This window comes from Triplophysa dalaica, chromosome 16, assembly GCF_015846415.1.
Source record: "Triplophysa dalaica isolate WHDGS20190420 chromosome 16, ASM1584641v1, whole genome shotgun sequence".
Lineage (NCBI taxonomy): Eukaryota > Metazoa > Chordata > Actinopteri > Cypriniformes > Nemacheilidae > Triplophysa > Triplophysa dalaica.
The window spans coordinates 710,805-727,376 of NC_079557.1; the positions used below are offsets into that span (position 1 = coordinate 710,805).

Consider the following 16,572-nt stretch of genomic DNA (forward strand, 5'->3'; position numbering starts at 1 on the left):
CAGAAAATATAATGGAATGAGTTAAAGACAGAACCCAGTGGATTATGGGTATAGGTGCGCTGACTTCTACTCATCTGCTGTGTTTCCTCGAGAATCACTGCTCTCACAACGAACCAATAGAAATTCTGATGTTTTTCAAATAGAAATCTTCAAATCAGACGTTTATTATTACAATCTGTCATGTAGAGTCATCAGAAGTGTAGTTGTTTGAAATTCCATGTTGACTTGAGCTTTAAAGTAGGGCTGTTAAACGATTCATCGCATCTAGAATAAAAGTCTGTGTTTACATAATGTATGTCTGAGTACGGTGCATATTCATTTTGCATTAATAAACACATACATGTACACAAACATGTTCAGTTCATTTTATAAAATATTAACATTTATTCATATTTGCCAATCATTTTAATGATATGTAAATGTTTATTAATATGAATATTTTATTTTTTATTAAATAAATGCGTATGTTTTTATAAAAAATATATAAATATGCACAGTACACAGACATACAGTATGTACAAAATCGTGATTAATCGTTTGACAGCACTACTTTAAAGGTAACAGACGGACACATTTCTTCAGCATCTTTCAGATGTTTCTATACGGTTGGTTGATTTTGTCTCAACACGCCGCTGGTATTTTACTAATTTTCTCTTACACACAAACACATGACACACACTTCACTTCTCACAGCTACACACTAAAGGAGTTTTATGATGTGTGTGGATGTGATATCAGCCCATCCGCTCCACCCTGGCACAGTCCAGAGCCATCACTCATCTGAACCGATGTGTCTGCTTCTCATTTATTCTGTGTATATATGAATGTTTATCTTGGACGGAAACTTCTCTTCCTGCATCTGCTCCAAGCTTTCCATGTTTGAAATGTTCAAATCCGATTGGCACAACATTAGATGTAATAGAGTAGGGTAGAGTAGAGTAGAGTAGAGTAGAGTAGAATAAAGTAAAGTAGAGTAGAGTAGAGTAGAGTAGAGTAGAGTAGAGTAGAGTAGAGTAGAGTAGAGTAGAGTAGAGTAGAATAAAGTAGAGTAGAGTAGAGTAGAGTAGAATAGAATAAAGTAGAGTAGAGTAGAGTAGAGTAGAGTAGAGTAGAGTAGAGTAGAGTAGAGTAGAATAAAGTAGAGTAGAGTAGAGTAGAGTAGAGTAGAGTAGAGTAGAGTAGAGTAGAATAAAGTAGAGTAGGGTAGAGTAGAGTAGAGTAGAGTAGAGTAGAATAAAGTAGAGTAGAGTAGAGTAGACTATAGTAGAGTAGAATAAAGTAGAGTAGAGTAGAGTAGAAGAATAAAGTAGAGTAGGGTAGAGTAGAGTAGAGTAGAGTAGGGTAGAATAAAGTAGAGTAGGGTAGAGTAGAGTAGAGTAGAGTAGAGTAGAGTAGAGTAGAATAAAGTAGAGTAGAGTAGAGTAGACTATAGTAGAGTAGAATAAAGTAGAGTAGAGTAGAGTAGAATAAAGTAGAGTAGGGTAGAGTAGAGTAGAGTAGAATAAAGTAGAGTAGAGTAGAGTAGAGTAGAATAGAATAAAGTAGAGTAGGGTAGAGTAGAGTAGAGTAGAGTAGAGTAGAGTAGAATAAAGTAGAGTAGAGTAGAGTAGAGTAGAATAGAATAAAGTAGAGTAGAGTAGAGTAGAGTAGAGTAGAGTAGAATAAAGTAGAGTAGAGTAGAGTAGAGTAGACTATAGTAGAGTAGAATAAAGTAGAGTAGAGTAGAGTAGAATAAAGTAGAGTAGAGTAGAGTAGAATAAAGTAGAGTAGAGTAGAGTAGACTATAGTAGAGTAGAATAGAATAGAGTAGACTATAGTAGAGTAGAATAAGTTCTGATCTATAAATCACTCCACATTCTATATTGTAGAGATCATACTATTTTTTTTAAATCAAAGTCATTAAAATGAAATAATTTGGGCTCATTTTGGTTCACAAATAATGTATAAAGCAAAATACAACACAACCTACTCTCTGGCAAAATTCAAACATTGTTTTCTAATATAGAAGTGAGATATCATTTTAGGTACCTTCAAACATCTTTGTGTCATTACTACTTTAAAACGTTTTTGTATTTCTGTGTGAGGAGAGATGATGTGGAACAGATTAAGTCTAGTGATCATGCTGTGTCCAACAGGGAGGAAGAAGGGTTTTGAGTAGTGTTCTCACCAATTATTTATTTATTTTTTGTTGTCTTATTATCTAGTCTGTGTCTGTTTGCTTAGTTTAGTTTAGTTAAGTTTCTTGACATTATTTATCCTTATAGTGGATATAATTGTGATTATGTGGGTTTTGGATATCTTGAGTAGTACGTGGATAAAAACTAATTGTAATTAATTTATTAATATAGGTTTATGGTGACAGAATTAAAGATAATATGATGATCATAATTGAGTAGTGGAGAAGGGGGTAGGACTTCTTTCTACTCCTTTACGTTTATGTATATGTTTAGATTATTTTGTTTTGTTATTTTTTGTTTACTTGTAAATTGTATTATTTGTACATGTTCGAAATAAAGCTTTTCATTCATTCCTCGTGTGACGTCACGGTGGCTTTAATCATGTTAATTTAAGTGGAGCAGCTAATGTGAGATCCTTTACATCTGGTCTGATGATGTCTCATGAATCACTCTTCATCAGAACTTCACAGGTGTTGTGTACGGCATTAACAATATATTAATTATCATCTAGAAATCCCAGTAGCGCAATTGTTCTAAAGAAATAACCATATAGCGGCCGTTTTGACGTCAAGATAGGAGGAGTTGTGCGGTGACGTCACAGCGGGGCGCGGCAGGGTTTATGTGTGCCAGGCTCGCGCAGGACACTCAGAGCCGTGGGCACGTGAAAACTTCACTGATCGGACACTCCAGTGTTTGTGTGTGTGTTGGTGGTATTGACCAGAGGTCGGGATGGTTTGTTTCTCATCATGATGAAGTTTCTCGTTCTGGAGTTCGATTAGCAGGTGAGATTCCTCGCGCGCACAAAGAGAGAGAACCATGTGAGTCCTTAAATGTCCCAAGATGTTTTAATGTAACAAACAATAATCGTAATTAATCCTCTGTCTAAAAGATCTATTCGTGAGACTTTTCATGTAGTGTTTAATCCGTATGTTGATTTTCTTTGTTAATTTATTCATTGGAAAAACTTTTTGCATATAGTTGGTCAACTTTGTAAAACGCGAGGACGTATTTATTTATTTATTGTAATGACACATGATTGTGTGTGTGTTTGCTGTCAGGTTGTTTTGATGGCTGCTGTGATCTTCGCGCTGCTGTTTCTCTATATTTATTTACCGGCCATCAGCCCGCGGGTCACCGGCGCGCAGCGGCTGCCCGACATCATTGTTATCGGGGTGAGGAAGGGCGGGACGCGCGCGCTGATCGAGATGTTGAAACTTCACGGATCTGTCGTCGCCGCGCAGAACGAAGTTCACTTCTTCGACTGGGACAGTCACTACCAGCGCGGCCTGGACTGGTACCGTTCACAGATGCCGCTCGCCCTGCCGGGTCAGCTGACGGTGGAGAAGACACCCGCCTACTTCACCAGCGTCAAAGCGCCCGAACGCGTCCTGCGCATGAAGCCGGACGTCAAACTGCTGTTGATCGTGCGGGACCCGACGATTCGTCTGCTGTCCGATTACACGCAGGTGTTCCACAACCAGCTGGAGAAACACAAACGCCCGCTGCCGCTCGACACTCTGCTCATGCGCGACGGTGAGTTGAACTCGAACTACAAGCCCTTGAACCGCAGCCTGTATCACGTGCATCTGGAACGCTGGCTCGCCGTGTTCCCCGTAGACAGCATCCACCTGGTGGACGGGGACGCGCTGATTCAAGACCCGTTAGCGGAAGTAAAGAAGGTGGAGAAGTTCCTACAGCTCGAGCCGCAGATAAACGCATCTAACTTTTACTTCAACGCGACGCGCGGGTTTTACTGTCTGCGCGCGCGCGGGCGGGACCGATGCCTGCACGGGTCGAAGGGCCGCAAACATCCACCGGTGTCTCCGGAGATCCTGCAGAAACTCTACGAGTACTTCCGTGAACCCAACCGGATGTTCTTTGAGCTGGTGGGACGAACCTTTGACTGGAAGTGAGAGACGAAAACCTCCAAAAACCAAACAGTGCTGAAGGGAAGGAACATAACTGGAAACTAAACGCAAGGTTTGATGTGTATGTCAATACGAAATGACGAAAAAAAACATTTATTTTCTCTTGGATAAGAGTATTATTGACGATACTAAACAGTAAACAGTCACCGACACGTGTTCTTCATGAAGTCCGTTAATGAAGCTTAATTTACTGCTGCTACTTTATTAAATGTGTCTTTAAATCATTCAGCATTACGCAAACCTCAATGTATATGCTAGTTTATATTTTCTCTTATATCAAATATTTTTTTTAATGAAGGAAGTTTATATTAATAAAGTATTTTTGTTATCATTTGGTTGGCTGTGGATTTCTCTCTCTCTGTGCGGGACTCTAAACTTTCACTCACTGTTTGAATGGTTCAAATCTGCTGTAAATCCAGTGTCGTAATGTAACGAAGCAAAAATACTTAAGTAGACTTTTACTCCACATTATATTATACAAATAATAAATAAAAAAATACTTGCATGCAAAGAAGAGCTGTAATTTGATGTTTGTTGCTGTTAATGATCACAGTGTCGTCTAGGCAACAACGGCCACTTCCGTTTCGCGTAATTATTTCCCGTTGCGTCCATACAGCTACACACTAATATTTATATACTTTTCAATAACAAAAACACTACATACTTCAAGTGCATAGTATAAGTAGGCGAATTTGGATGCGGTTAATAAAAAGGTTTAAATATGCTGCTTCTTTTAAAGATAAACAGCTTTTTTTCCTTTTTCAATGAATGATCAAATGACTGGTTATAACTGTGAGGGAAATGCAAGGAAAGAAAGAAGTAAAGGCCGGACAGATTTGTTCAGATTTTGTTCAAAGTTGTTCTCTTAGAGGTGTAATATTGGGGGTGGGAGGGAATGATCCTTTTATAAAGAATTAAGTTGTAAAGTTATAAATATGTGGTATCTGAACTTGTATTTCGACAGTTTTGCAATTTGGCAACGTGTTGTTCCAGATTAAACTACTGCGCTTGAGACAGAGCTTTTTCAAAGTTGTGAATTTCTATGTAAGCACCATTTTTAAATATTTTGCTTCAACTTTACTTGAAATACTGAAGACGATTTAGTTTGATACCAAAGTACATATTTATCAGTAACTTTAAGATTTTACTGAAGTCATATTCCTAAAGGTTACTTTTACTTCCACCAAAGTAATTTTCTGCGAGATATTTGTAATTTTACTCAAGTTAATGTACTTTATCCATCACTGCGTAAATCTTTAGCCAGTTGTTTGTGTGAGGGGGAATATCAGTATGTGAGGATGAAACTATTGAAAACAAGAGAGGTCCTCACTTACTGTAACTGTGCGTGTGTTTGGTTTAAATGCTGCACATATTTCTGTGGTGAGAGTGAAGAATGTGATGTTTCACAGAATGTCAAATAAAAACAGAAGGAATTGGATTGAGTTTTCCAAAGGCTCATTTGTTCTGTCAGTGATGTGAAGTTTTGTGGGCTGTGATTGTGTAACACGGAGCAAAGCTGTAACATGAGAGCCGTACATTCTTGTGCTGTGTTATCTCTGTGTTTGTGTGTGCATGCGTGCGTGTGCACAGTCTTCAAGTATGAACAAAATGTGGGCAAACATGACAAAACCAACTCAATGATACACGCTTTATAATAAGGTGAACAGTGGTAAGGTTTTCTGTTGTGTTGGTCTGTCTGTGTTGATGTTAGTTTATTCAAATACACACATGTTTGCTTAGATTCAGTCTCCACAAACAAACCACTGTCATCAAATTTTTAAACAATAGCAATATTTAAGGTTGGCAGAATGAAAGTGTTCTGGGCAAAGTCTCAGCAATACAAGCCCCCGGGGAACCAGAACAGTTCATGATGCGTAACAGGATTCAATTAAAATGATTCGAGATGGGGATGGAGGTGAATTTTGAGTGCGGCACAATTAATCATCTAATAAGGAGCAAAGAAAGGCAACTTAAATAGCACGCGGTCTAGTGTGTGTAGTATGACAAAATACATTTTATATTGCGCTCCTAAACTCAGTCCTGTTTTATATCAGTGTCACTAAAGTTATGATCAAATCTTAACTGTGGGCGATTTTAATATTCATGTTGACAGGGCCAGATTATCCAATGGGCATCATGGGGCTCATGCACGATTGGGGCCCAAGCAAGGGGAAGAAAATGTCACATAACAGTGTTTCCGCTCTTCATTCTGCCACGCACTTCTCTGGCCCGCACACACGCAGGTGCACTGTTTCTTTTATGAGCTCTTGAGCGGCCTTTGTTTAAAAGAAGAGCATAGCAACAAATCTAGCGACATCTTTGATAAACTTTAGCTTTCATTCAGTGGAAAAGTGTCGCCAGTACTGTCCCGGGAGCGCGAGGTCTCTCTGGTGACGCATTAATGAAACGAGTACAACAGCGTTTCCAACAACATGTCTATGTTATCGTCTGTCTGAATATACGAACTTGAACACAGTTTGTCTTTAAATACGCACATGGTTACTTTTTATGTTTTTTTATGGTGATTTGTGAGATGATGTCGCGTTATAAATTGTTGAAATACTCCGGCGGTGGACCAAAATTTAAAAGGTGCATGTTTATTTGACATTTATTTGGTGTTGTTTCCTAGCCCATTCTGAATTTTATGTTGATATGATGTTCAATACGTCTAACTGCCTTACTTTACCAATATTTAGGCTTCATTATTGGATAATCCGCAGTGGTTTTACATACATTGCAAAATGTTTACATACACACAAATATTATGATGTCGTAATATATAGGCTAAAGTATATTTATAATATTCGTTAATGCCTTTTAACACATTACACGCTTACTTAAGAACGTGAGTCACAAGGTGCTTGTTACACAAAAAATGTTTATCAAATGGACATATTACTGATATAGTATAATCATTGGCTAAGCCTGCCCTTTATTCTTATGTTTGTAAGAAAATATTTAAGAATTGCACTTGTAATTGATCTTATTTTCATCTTACATACATTATTTTCTCTTAAGAACTGTTTGATCGGATGATCATTGTATTCTGCTAAATGTGTGTACAGTAGGTCTCTCTGTTAAAGTTTTAAATTGGTTCAAAACATATATTACAGATCGTTTTAGTTAATTTAGGTGATTATATGTCTGATACTCATGAATTGTTGTATGGTGTTCCTCAAGGATCAATTCTTGGGCCAGTTTTATTTTCATTATATGCTCCATTTGGGTGGTATAATTCAGGAGTGTGACATGAATTATCATTTGTATGCTGATGATGTACAATTGTTTATTTCAGTCATAAAAGTGGTTGGAGCTGTGTTTAATCCTTTATTTACTTTTTTTGGTATAGTTATTGTTTTATGTCATTTGTAATATTTAAATTTTTTTGCACCTGTGAAGCATTTGAGTTACATTTTATGTATGAAAAGGTCTATATAAATATATATTATTGTTATTGGTTAACTTTGATTAGCTGCACCTGAGGTGATCGGCTGATGCAAGCTTGACTCACGTGACCTGACAGAACTGACGCCATGCTTGATTTCTGCTGAACAACACCATTCTGATAATCTGAAAGATATTTATAATCTAAAACAGAAATTATCATAGGAGTGTGTGTGCGTATAAATAGATGTTTCCTGTACAGTACTTTACTCAAAATACACTCATCCTGACAGACTCAAATGAGCGACTGTTCTCTGCTCAATGATGAATGATAGACTGGAAGTATGTGTGTCAGTGTCTGTGTGTGTATGCGCGAGCATGTGTGTCTTTTGTAAGAGACCCCAACAGGACATGTCATTCACATGGATATTAGCCATAATAAAAAGAATAAAATAATCTTAATGTTTATTAATATAAATTAAAGAAGTATTTGTTATGGGTTAAAGGTGTGTGTGTGTGTGTTTTGTGTACAGAAGGTTTGATGTTAATCACAGACACAGGAAGTGAGTCAAGAAGTCCCAGCGGGGTGTGGGGGGGCATCACCACACTCACCAGAATAACTGTGAATTATTCTCTCTCTCACACACAGACACACATACAGTCCAACATCGCCCTGCTGCGCTCAACAAGAGCAGGTAAGCTGCTGTTCACTCTTCTGCTCTGTGTCTTTAGTCTTCATGCACATGTGTGTGTGTGTGTGTGTATTGCTTAGTGTTTGTATAATTTGCAAACTTTACTAAATTAGAATGTAGTAAGTCAACTGGTGAACCTGCTGTGGGTTCTGGCCCTATGAGTTCATACATGAACTAACAGATGAAGATGTTTATTCAAATGTGCTCTGTGTTCACTTCTTTTAAATTGAATATAAGAAAGTATACTTTTATGTGCTTCTCAGAAAAAAAGTCAGGTATATAAAAATAAGACACTGACAGAAGAACACTTTAACTAAATTGGCCTAGTTTTTAGTTTATAAAAGTGCACCTTTGAGTTTAATTTGAGTACACAGCTATAGTTTACAAGTTCATTTTTCATTTGTAAAAATTCATTTGTTCATTTGTGCACTAGCTCAATATGAATTCACGACAGTACACTACTAGTTTAGTATGTATTATACTGCAATAGCGCACTACAACTAGTATCCGATATTTGTATTTTTGTGTTTTTAAAATGCATGCTTAAATCTAATATAAATATACATAAATCAAATAACAAACAACTAAAGGGCCTGTGTTACTTAATAATTTTTCATTGAAAGCCTTTCCGAACATCAGCTTTTATGGCCGTCAGTGTTCACCTCATGAATATATTCACACAACTGTTGTTCATTTTGACGTTTAAAGTTTAAGATGTGCACAGTAAGTTGTTAAAACACCACAGCTCATAAATAAATAAAAGGATCTGAGCATGATATTAATAGTTGAAGAGATAGATGGACAGATAGATTGTGTTATTGTTTTGGCCCTGAAACCATCATTCTATCTGCTGATATGACTTGTCTTTTTATTTTTTTGCTATAATCTAATAATCTTGTAGTGAGAATACAGTAAGAACACTGTCATGCTGTCATGAGGCTATTTATGTTCACGAGAAATGTTTAAGTTGATATTGATATCTTCAATAATATTTTGATTGCAGACAAGACACATCTGAGTTCCGTTTGACACGTTATTGAGATATATTTACATTAATAAAACTGATTGAACAAATGCACATCAACATCTTAATAATAATAGTTTAGATAGTGAAATATTACACCGATGAAGGATGTTTAGTATGTTTTTCTGCTATTTATTGTGTGGAATCGTGTGACAGGTACTGTACATTAAACATGTTATTAACAGTCTTTTTCATTGAAATATAATATAAGACATTTTAAGCTTAATATTGACATCTGACTAGTGGATAAAAATGGAAATGAGGTGAGAAATGATTCTTAAAAAATCCTCGAGTGTTACATAATATATAAACACTAAACATCAGACACATGAATGTGGAGAGTGAGATATTCACACATCAAATGCCAACCAACAACCTACTAATAATGACTCAAACTGTTGAAATATGAAAATATAAGCTAGTAAGCAGTAAACGAATGATGCTGCAATAAAAAAAGGTTTTTGCTGCTTGTCCAATTCACTTCGACTTTTAGAAAATTTGGTCACGACATGATTTATTATGTTAAGTCATACAACTGAATCTATTCATGTTGGGACACGAGAAAGGAGATGTGTTGTGTAAACATAAAATATTTACAATATTTCCCAGCATGCTTTGAGTATAACTTGTATTTTTTAAGTTATTTTCTTACATAAGTGTTATTTTATGCATTTTTCAGTACAAATAAACACTTTAAGTGTTTGATGTTCAGTTATCTTTAAGCTTTTTGAAGAGTTTGTCAAAAAAAAAAAAATTTGGTGGTTACCATTGTTCGGAAAAGTGTTGCCTTTGGTTAGGGAGTGGGGTTTCCATATTTATAAATGTTGAATTTTTATTGCATTCTCTTTATTTGATACCGTCATTATGTCTGCTTAATATTTATAATGTAAATAAAATATTCTTGGGTGAATTCATTAAATAACCCTAATCGATAAATGTTGTTTTTTAAACTGGTTTTATGTCAATATACTTGTTAACATAATCCAATTTCATCAAGTTAATGATGTAAAACAACAAAAGGCTCTGACTCAACTAAACAACATTACATTATCTTGATGTAAGTATTTTAAGTTTACTGAAATAGATCATTTTACTTAAATTCAAGGTAATCCAGTGAGGTGGAACCTGTTGACATAAAAAGGTTAATTAAATTGAACAAATCCTTATTTTGAGTATGTTTAAAAATGACCCATCGTGTCATTTTAATGCGGGATTCTTATACACTTGTCAGTATTCCTGCTGTGTATTGAGGAGATTTTGTGTGATGTTATAAAAAGGTGAAAAATCTCTCCCACAGACACGAGAAAAACGTTGTGGGTGGGGTCTTTTTACTTCAGCCACTTAGCAACCGCACAGTAGCACACTTCCTACAATCACCATAACTACTGCACAGCAACCTCCTGACATCCCAGCGATGCGTTTGTCATGCACTGATCCCAACGTTTACATGAACTGGACATAGAACTGGTGTTGTTGGATTAGTTTCAGAGCGCTGATGTGTGTGGAGCTGCTCTTAGATCAGCTGAGTGAATGTTTGACTGACTGGAACAGGAAAGATGACAGGAAACCAGCGAGAGCTTCACACTAAAATTAGATCTGTGTCAGACGAAGCTGCATGTGCTCCGCACATCGCACACTATCTCATCTGCATCTGTTGTGGGTTTGTGTGTTGACAGGAGGAGATCATCTCAGAAATGATGTGTCTTCTTCAGTAATGGTGAGTGAAGAACTGAAGCTTCCACATCAAATCCTGGTGTGTAAGTGTGCATGTGTGTGATGAGTTATTGATCAGTGTTGTGTTGTGTTTTCAGGAAGGCATTAACAGATTGGATCGTGACAGACTCGCAAAAGGTTTGTTCACCAATCAAACTCAGACAAACCCACAAAGCATCATTTTTTATTACCACGTCAACAACTTCTGCAGCAACAATTAAAAAAATGATTTTACTTTGATTTAACAATGCCAACAAATGTGTTGATCTGTAATGTCTCCATCTAGTGACAACTGTCTGTTTGTGCAACTAAAGAATCTTACAAACGTTAAAATGACAAAATGATCTCTCACTCATTCTCTTTCTGTGTGTAACAGACAGATATACCGATGGGCGATCACCTAAAAATCATGTCACAAGAGTAAGTGTTTCCATCTCGGGTGTTGTTGTCATCTCAGATTGTGTTGTCTACTTGTCATGTGAGTTTGTGTACTTGTTATCTGCAGGATAGTGTGTACATTCCTCCACGGACTGTCCAGCCAGGTGAGCACAATAACACACAATAACCCACAATAACACACAATAACACACAATAACACAACAGCTGTAGAGGTTTCACTGTGATCACAGACAGGTGTGTTTGGTCAGAGATGAAGTGAAACGCACACACTTAACAACACAACATGAGCTAGCTGCTGTCATCATGTATTCCAGTCTGGGGAATCCATCCCATAATAACTGTAATCAGTGTCATAATTATTTCCTGTTTCACAGGATGCAAAGGGCCAGTGGTCAACAGAGACCTCAAACCCGGGAGAAGATTACCCCCAAGATCAGGTACACAAAAAAAGATCATTATAATCATCAAATCAAATGTAATAAAGTGTGATGTGTGTAGTGCACTTAAAGTGGTTTATAATATAATATATGTAAATATATAACAACAAAAATAGAGTATAGTTTAAACAAAGTAGCAGAATAAAGAGATATACTAATATAATGTTATGAGGATATATTGTAAACATCAGGTCAGGGCAGATTGAATGTTTTCTCTTGTGTTGTGACAGACACACACATATTGTGCAGCTAACACACACACAACAGTTTCTCATCATCTGACAGACTTTCAGACGTCTAGTGTGTGGACTATGGACACTGTCTGTATATCCGTGTGTTTTGTGCATTGTGTTGGAAGTGGAGTTTGATGACAGTGTGGACATGTTTGTGTGTGTTGAGTTTGTGTCCTCTTAAGTTTGTGATCTGTCACTGTGTACAGACTGGATTCATTTGACTTTGTTCATTTGTTTGAGTTTCTCAGTGAGTGATATAGTGTTGTTTCATTTGTGTTGTGATTGTGTTGAGTGACCCAGAGCACGGTGCGGTTGGACCCGGGCGTGGTACACATGCAGTGTGAGCGCAAAAAAAAGAACTGAAAGCATGACGTAAAATATGCAACTGTTTATATTAAAATGTCTCTCTCTCTCTCTCTCTCTCACTCTGTGTGTGTTGTGTCTCTGCAGATGGAAGGTTACCTTTACTGGGATCAGCTGACAGGGTAAAATCTAAACCTTTATATTATTGTAAATATATTTATATGTACCTCATGTCACTGACACACTCTGTATATGATGAGAGAAACCATGAGCTTCTGTTTTCTGTCATTGCAGGATTTTACAGTCCCACAGAGGTAATAAACTTCATTCAACAGTATTAAAACTGAAGACTGTGTTGTGTTGTGTGTGAGTTTTGTTGTGCTCTGTTTTCAGACCGGTTCGATATTTACCAAGAGATCAGATGAGTTTACCACCTCTACCAACAGAGACCATCAGTGAGCATCGAAACAAGACTGTTGACTGTCCAGCATCCAGACCAGTACCAAATTCACCACACAACAGAAACCAAAACAACACACACACATGGACAGAGTGAGCAAAGCATGCACAAACGCACACACGCACACACACGTGATCTATCTGTAATGAAATGTTGTGTTTATTTTTCAGATCAGGTCTGAGTGAAATAAAGAATGTAAGTCTAATATTTTTTACACATCTCTGCGTTACAGCATTTACATACAAATACAAACCTCAACTATAAAAGCAAAAATATTGTTTAATCATTTCTTATTATTATTATTATAATTATTATAGAGAAACAATTGCAGTTGCTTTATAAAGTTCATGTTCATTGGTTAACTTTTTACTTAAACATATTAAATAAACTTTCATTTCATTTGCTCAACAAAACCACAAAAAACATTATTGATTCATTTAAAGTAAATGATGATAAATAATTTGTGTAAATGACTCTATTTGGACTCCCAGGTTAAAAGTCGATCATCTGAAGGTAAGTGAGGATGTGATTCTATTATTTGATGTTTTTATTTGGATCATATTGTCATTGACGGTCTGATGGCTTGTGTTTGTTTTTTGTTATTCAGCTCATTTATGTCAGAGGTTGTCTCTGGATCTGGACTCTCAGGATCTCAGCAGGTTCAGATGTTTCTCTGTATCATGTTTAACTGCTGTTAACTGCATCATATCATGAATTAACTCTCTTCTGTTGTCTGTTTTTTAACCTGCAGTGATTGTGTGACAGAACACAACTTTGGTACAAATCCACACATACAACATCACAGTCCAGATTTACACATAAAACACTGATTCAGAAATAAAGATTTCACTTTAGATTGCTGATGAATCCCTTATTAAAACTTTTATAATGTGAGATTAAGAGTTAGATCTCACTGTAAAGAACACGCATGCACACACAGACACACACATCTCAATCTACATCATCAGTCATGATGCTCAAAGTGTTTTTATGACAGAGTCACATTTCAGAAGACAGCAGAACCATGAATGGCCACCAACTAAAGAAGATTCACACCACAGCGGCTTCAGCAGCCACAGCAAACCTGTACAGGTACACACACACACAACTGTACAGGTCACAAACAAAAAATCATTTTTGTCAAAGGTCTAAGGATAGTTTCATCGGACATGCGCGCCGGGGCTGCAGTTAATGTTTTTTGTTTGGCTAGTGTCTGATAATAATAATTTGTTTAATTGATGTTAATATTAATTAATATGAATCTTTTATTGTATAATAATTGTATTAAGTAAACGATTTATTGAATTTTGTTATAAGCAGTTTGTTGAATTGGTCCTGTATTTTGGTCGTATTTAAAGAAAGCGTATGGTACATTGACATCTAGCGGTTGAGCTTGGTATTGCAAATTCTGAATATTGGAGAGACAAGTTAAAGCGGCCCTAACACGGGGTTCTCATATTAATCTACCTATAGAATACCTATAGAGTAGAATTGTTTGATCACATTTATAAAAGAGTGATACATTTGATAGATAGATTACTTCTGAAATCATAAGGCGCGTGAGGGGGGGGGTATGTTTAACTAAAGCACATTGTCAACAAAACACAGACATCAGTTTCACTAACCGCATGTGGTTCATTCCGGCATTCTTAGCGCTGGAACAGCTCCATAAATGAGTTTAAAACCATCTTCAACTCCAAAGTTATATCCACCGTTTATATAACATTCATCACCCGAATACAGTGAACAAACAAACACCTGAACTTCACAAACTTAAACTCTCTCTCCTGCACACAAGTGAAAGTGACGTCTGCGCATGCTCCTTCTCCTGCTCTCTATGCTGCCGCGTAAGGGACTAAGAAAAATAGTTACAAAACAGATTTATATGTTCGAACATTGTAAAGAAGTCAGAATGCCACCCCTTTAAGCCAAGTAACGCTTCTACTCGGTTTCTTTTGATTGTTATCAGAATTCATCTAGAGCGCTCTGCATCATAAAATCGGTAGTGTTATCAGTGCATTCTCTGTCTCCCTTCCGATAAAAGCACGCATGAAAGAAGTGGCGTGCAAATAAAGTGCATTCTCATATGTTTCTGAACTTCCGGTCAAATTTGTAAAAGCTCCAAAGCGCTAATTTGACAGGCAAATGACACCACGTGGCTTCTGCATTGTAATATCAATAAACAAGCACTGATGGTGCTCATCAAAGTAGTTTCCCCGAAAATAACACGGACTCGTTGCATGTTGCTCTCCTATTCTGATATGATGCTCTGCAGAAAAAAATCTATGTGTGAAAAAAGTACAAAAGAGTTTTTGGAAGACGATGAATTCCTGTAAATTAAAATGCACAAACCAGAAACAAAAAACCAATGGGTATTTAAACCATCAAATGTTGACATGTGTGTTAGTAGTGTTGTAAAAACCTTTGGTAGAAACTAAACTTTGTCCTGGTAAGGTTGACATTTTCACAAAATTGTTCATATGTGGGAGAGCATTGCGATAATAAGACTATATTGTATTGCATTACGGATCGTTTAAATAAGAGCTCAGATAAAGAAGAAGAGGATGAAGTCACAGGGCAGACCTGAAAGAAAACAGCTCAGAGGAGAAGAGGCTGATTTCCTTTTGATCCTTTCCGTTGTATTCCTTTTCTTGACCATGTGACTAACATGACCCAATCAGGACACCACCTTTACGTCCCCCACAATAAACAAACATCTCGCCCAACAGCACCCCTGTGATCTTGAGAGGGGCAAATGGTGCCTCTTCAGAAGACAGTGGGGGTTGCTACAAAGCTTTAAGTGCCTGTTTGTATTTAAAACCGTACACAGATTTCTATAAGAAGCATTTCTTTCTTGCATCGGGAGAATTTTATCCAAAGCTTCTGAGAATGTAGCCTAAGAAAGAAACCTTTATTTTAAGAGTGTATGTGTTATTGAAGAAGACTTGAAGAACATGAAACTGAAGAGTCTGTGTTGAAGGGTGACATCTGTTTGTTTTTGTGTCGTGCAGGGTTTAGAGGAGCAGAACTGGTATGTTGGCCCGTTTAGTCGCGTAGACTCTGAACATGCTCTTCATCTGGTCAACCGGGTACACTTTCAATATTTCTCTTTGACATGAGAAATTAAGTTCATATAACTGATTGTTTTCCATCCCTGTTTATACGAAATGCTTTTATGAACAGGAGGGTGCCTTCCTGGTGCGCGACTGCTCGAGGAACACTACCCAGGAACCCTTTGTTCTCGCTGTGTTTTACGACAAAAGGGTTTTCAACATTCAAATTCGTTTCTGTGAGGACACCTGTAAATACACTCTGGGAACAGGACTCAGAAACAGTGAAGTAAGTTCTGATCACACGATTCACATGAGAGAGAGAGAGCGTAGGGTCGAGCAGAGCTTCAGCTGTCCTGTCTTCTGTCTTTCAGAGGTTTGATTCCGTCACTGACATCATCAAGTTCCACTCCATCTTTCCCATCATCCTCATTGATGGACGGAAAATATTGGCAGCTAACAACCCGAGAAGACACAGTGTCCTCATGTACCCGGTCACAAAGCAGGACATGACAGAACTGTTGCGCTAAACATCCCCGACACAGATTTAAAAAGAAGTCTTTAAAACGTCATTGAGTTTTATTTAAGACTTTAATGTATTGTTGTACAGACATTTGGTGTAACATAACTAATAAATCATTTATTAAAATGTTGGTGTGTATCTGAACTTGATTCAGAAACACATCCTCTGATTTACTGATGATCATTATATCATAATTTCTTTCTCGTTTCTTAGCCTATTCTAATTATAATACATAAAACAAAGGCATCT

The 16,572-nt window shown here is 37.0% G+C and overlaps 2 protein-coding genes across 3 annotated transcripts; both read left to right on the forward strand.

Annotated features, from left to right (window-relative positions):
• The first annotated feature begins 2,792 nt into the window (after positions 1–2,792).
• Positions 2,793–4,436, forward strand: hs3st1 (heparan sulfate (glucosamine) 3-O-sulfotransferase 1). 2 transcript variants are annotated; one of them, XM_056768908.1, is made up of 2 exons: positions 2,793–2,995; positions 3,236–4,436. In XM_056768908.1, the coding sequence occupies exon 2, from the start codon at positions 3,245–3,247 to the stop codon at positions 4,088–4,090; it is 846 nt and encodes a 281-aa protein (XP_056624886.1). In that variant the 5' UTR covers positions 2,793–2,995; positions 3,236–3,244; the 3' UTR covers positions 4,091–4,436. The 2 variants fall into 2 exon arrangements, with proteins under 2 accessions (XP_056624886.1, XP_056624885.1); XM_056768907.1 differs by having other exon boundaries at positions 2,795–2,959.
• Positions 4,437–6,008: 1,572 nt separating this feature from the next.
• Positions 6,009–16,501, forward strand: LOC130438463 (cytokine-dependent hematopoietic cell linker). Its single transcript, XM_056770394.1, has 18 exons — positions 6,009–6,020; positions 8,139–8,184; positions 10,882–10,922; positions 11,017–11,056; positions 11,295–11,338; positions 11,424–11,460; positions 11,692–11,754; positions 12,438–12,472; positions 12,585–12,604; positions 12,684–12,842; positions 12,921–12,945; positions 13,242–13,263; positions 13,358–13,409; positions 13,502–13,527; positions 13,748–13,842; positions 15,762–15,839; positions 15,934–16,089; positions 16,175–16,501. Exons 1-18 carry the CDS (start codon positions 6,009–6,011, stop codon positions 16,328–16,330), a joined length of 1,107 nt encoding a protein of 368 aa, XP_056626372.1. The 3' UTR covers positions 16,331–16,501.
• The last annotated feature ends 71 nt before the right edge of the window (positions 16,502–16,572 follow it).

Coding starts and splice junctions, on each gene's coding strand:
- hs3st1 (XM_056768908.1), top strand. CDS start 3,245: ATGGCTGCTGTGATCTTCGCGCTGCTGTTTCTCTATATTTATTTACCG.
- LOC130438463 (XM_056770394.1), top strand. Junction 10,923..11,016: donor ATGTGTCTTCTTCAGTAATG/GTGAGTGAAGAA, acceptor TTGTGTTTTCAG/GAAGGCATTAACAGATTGGA. Junction 16,090..16,174: donor CAGGACTCAGAAACAGTGAA/GTAAGTTCTGAT, acceptor TCTGTCTTTCAG/AGGTTTGATTCCGTCACTGA.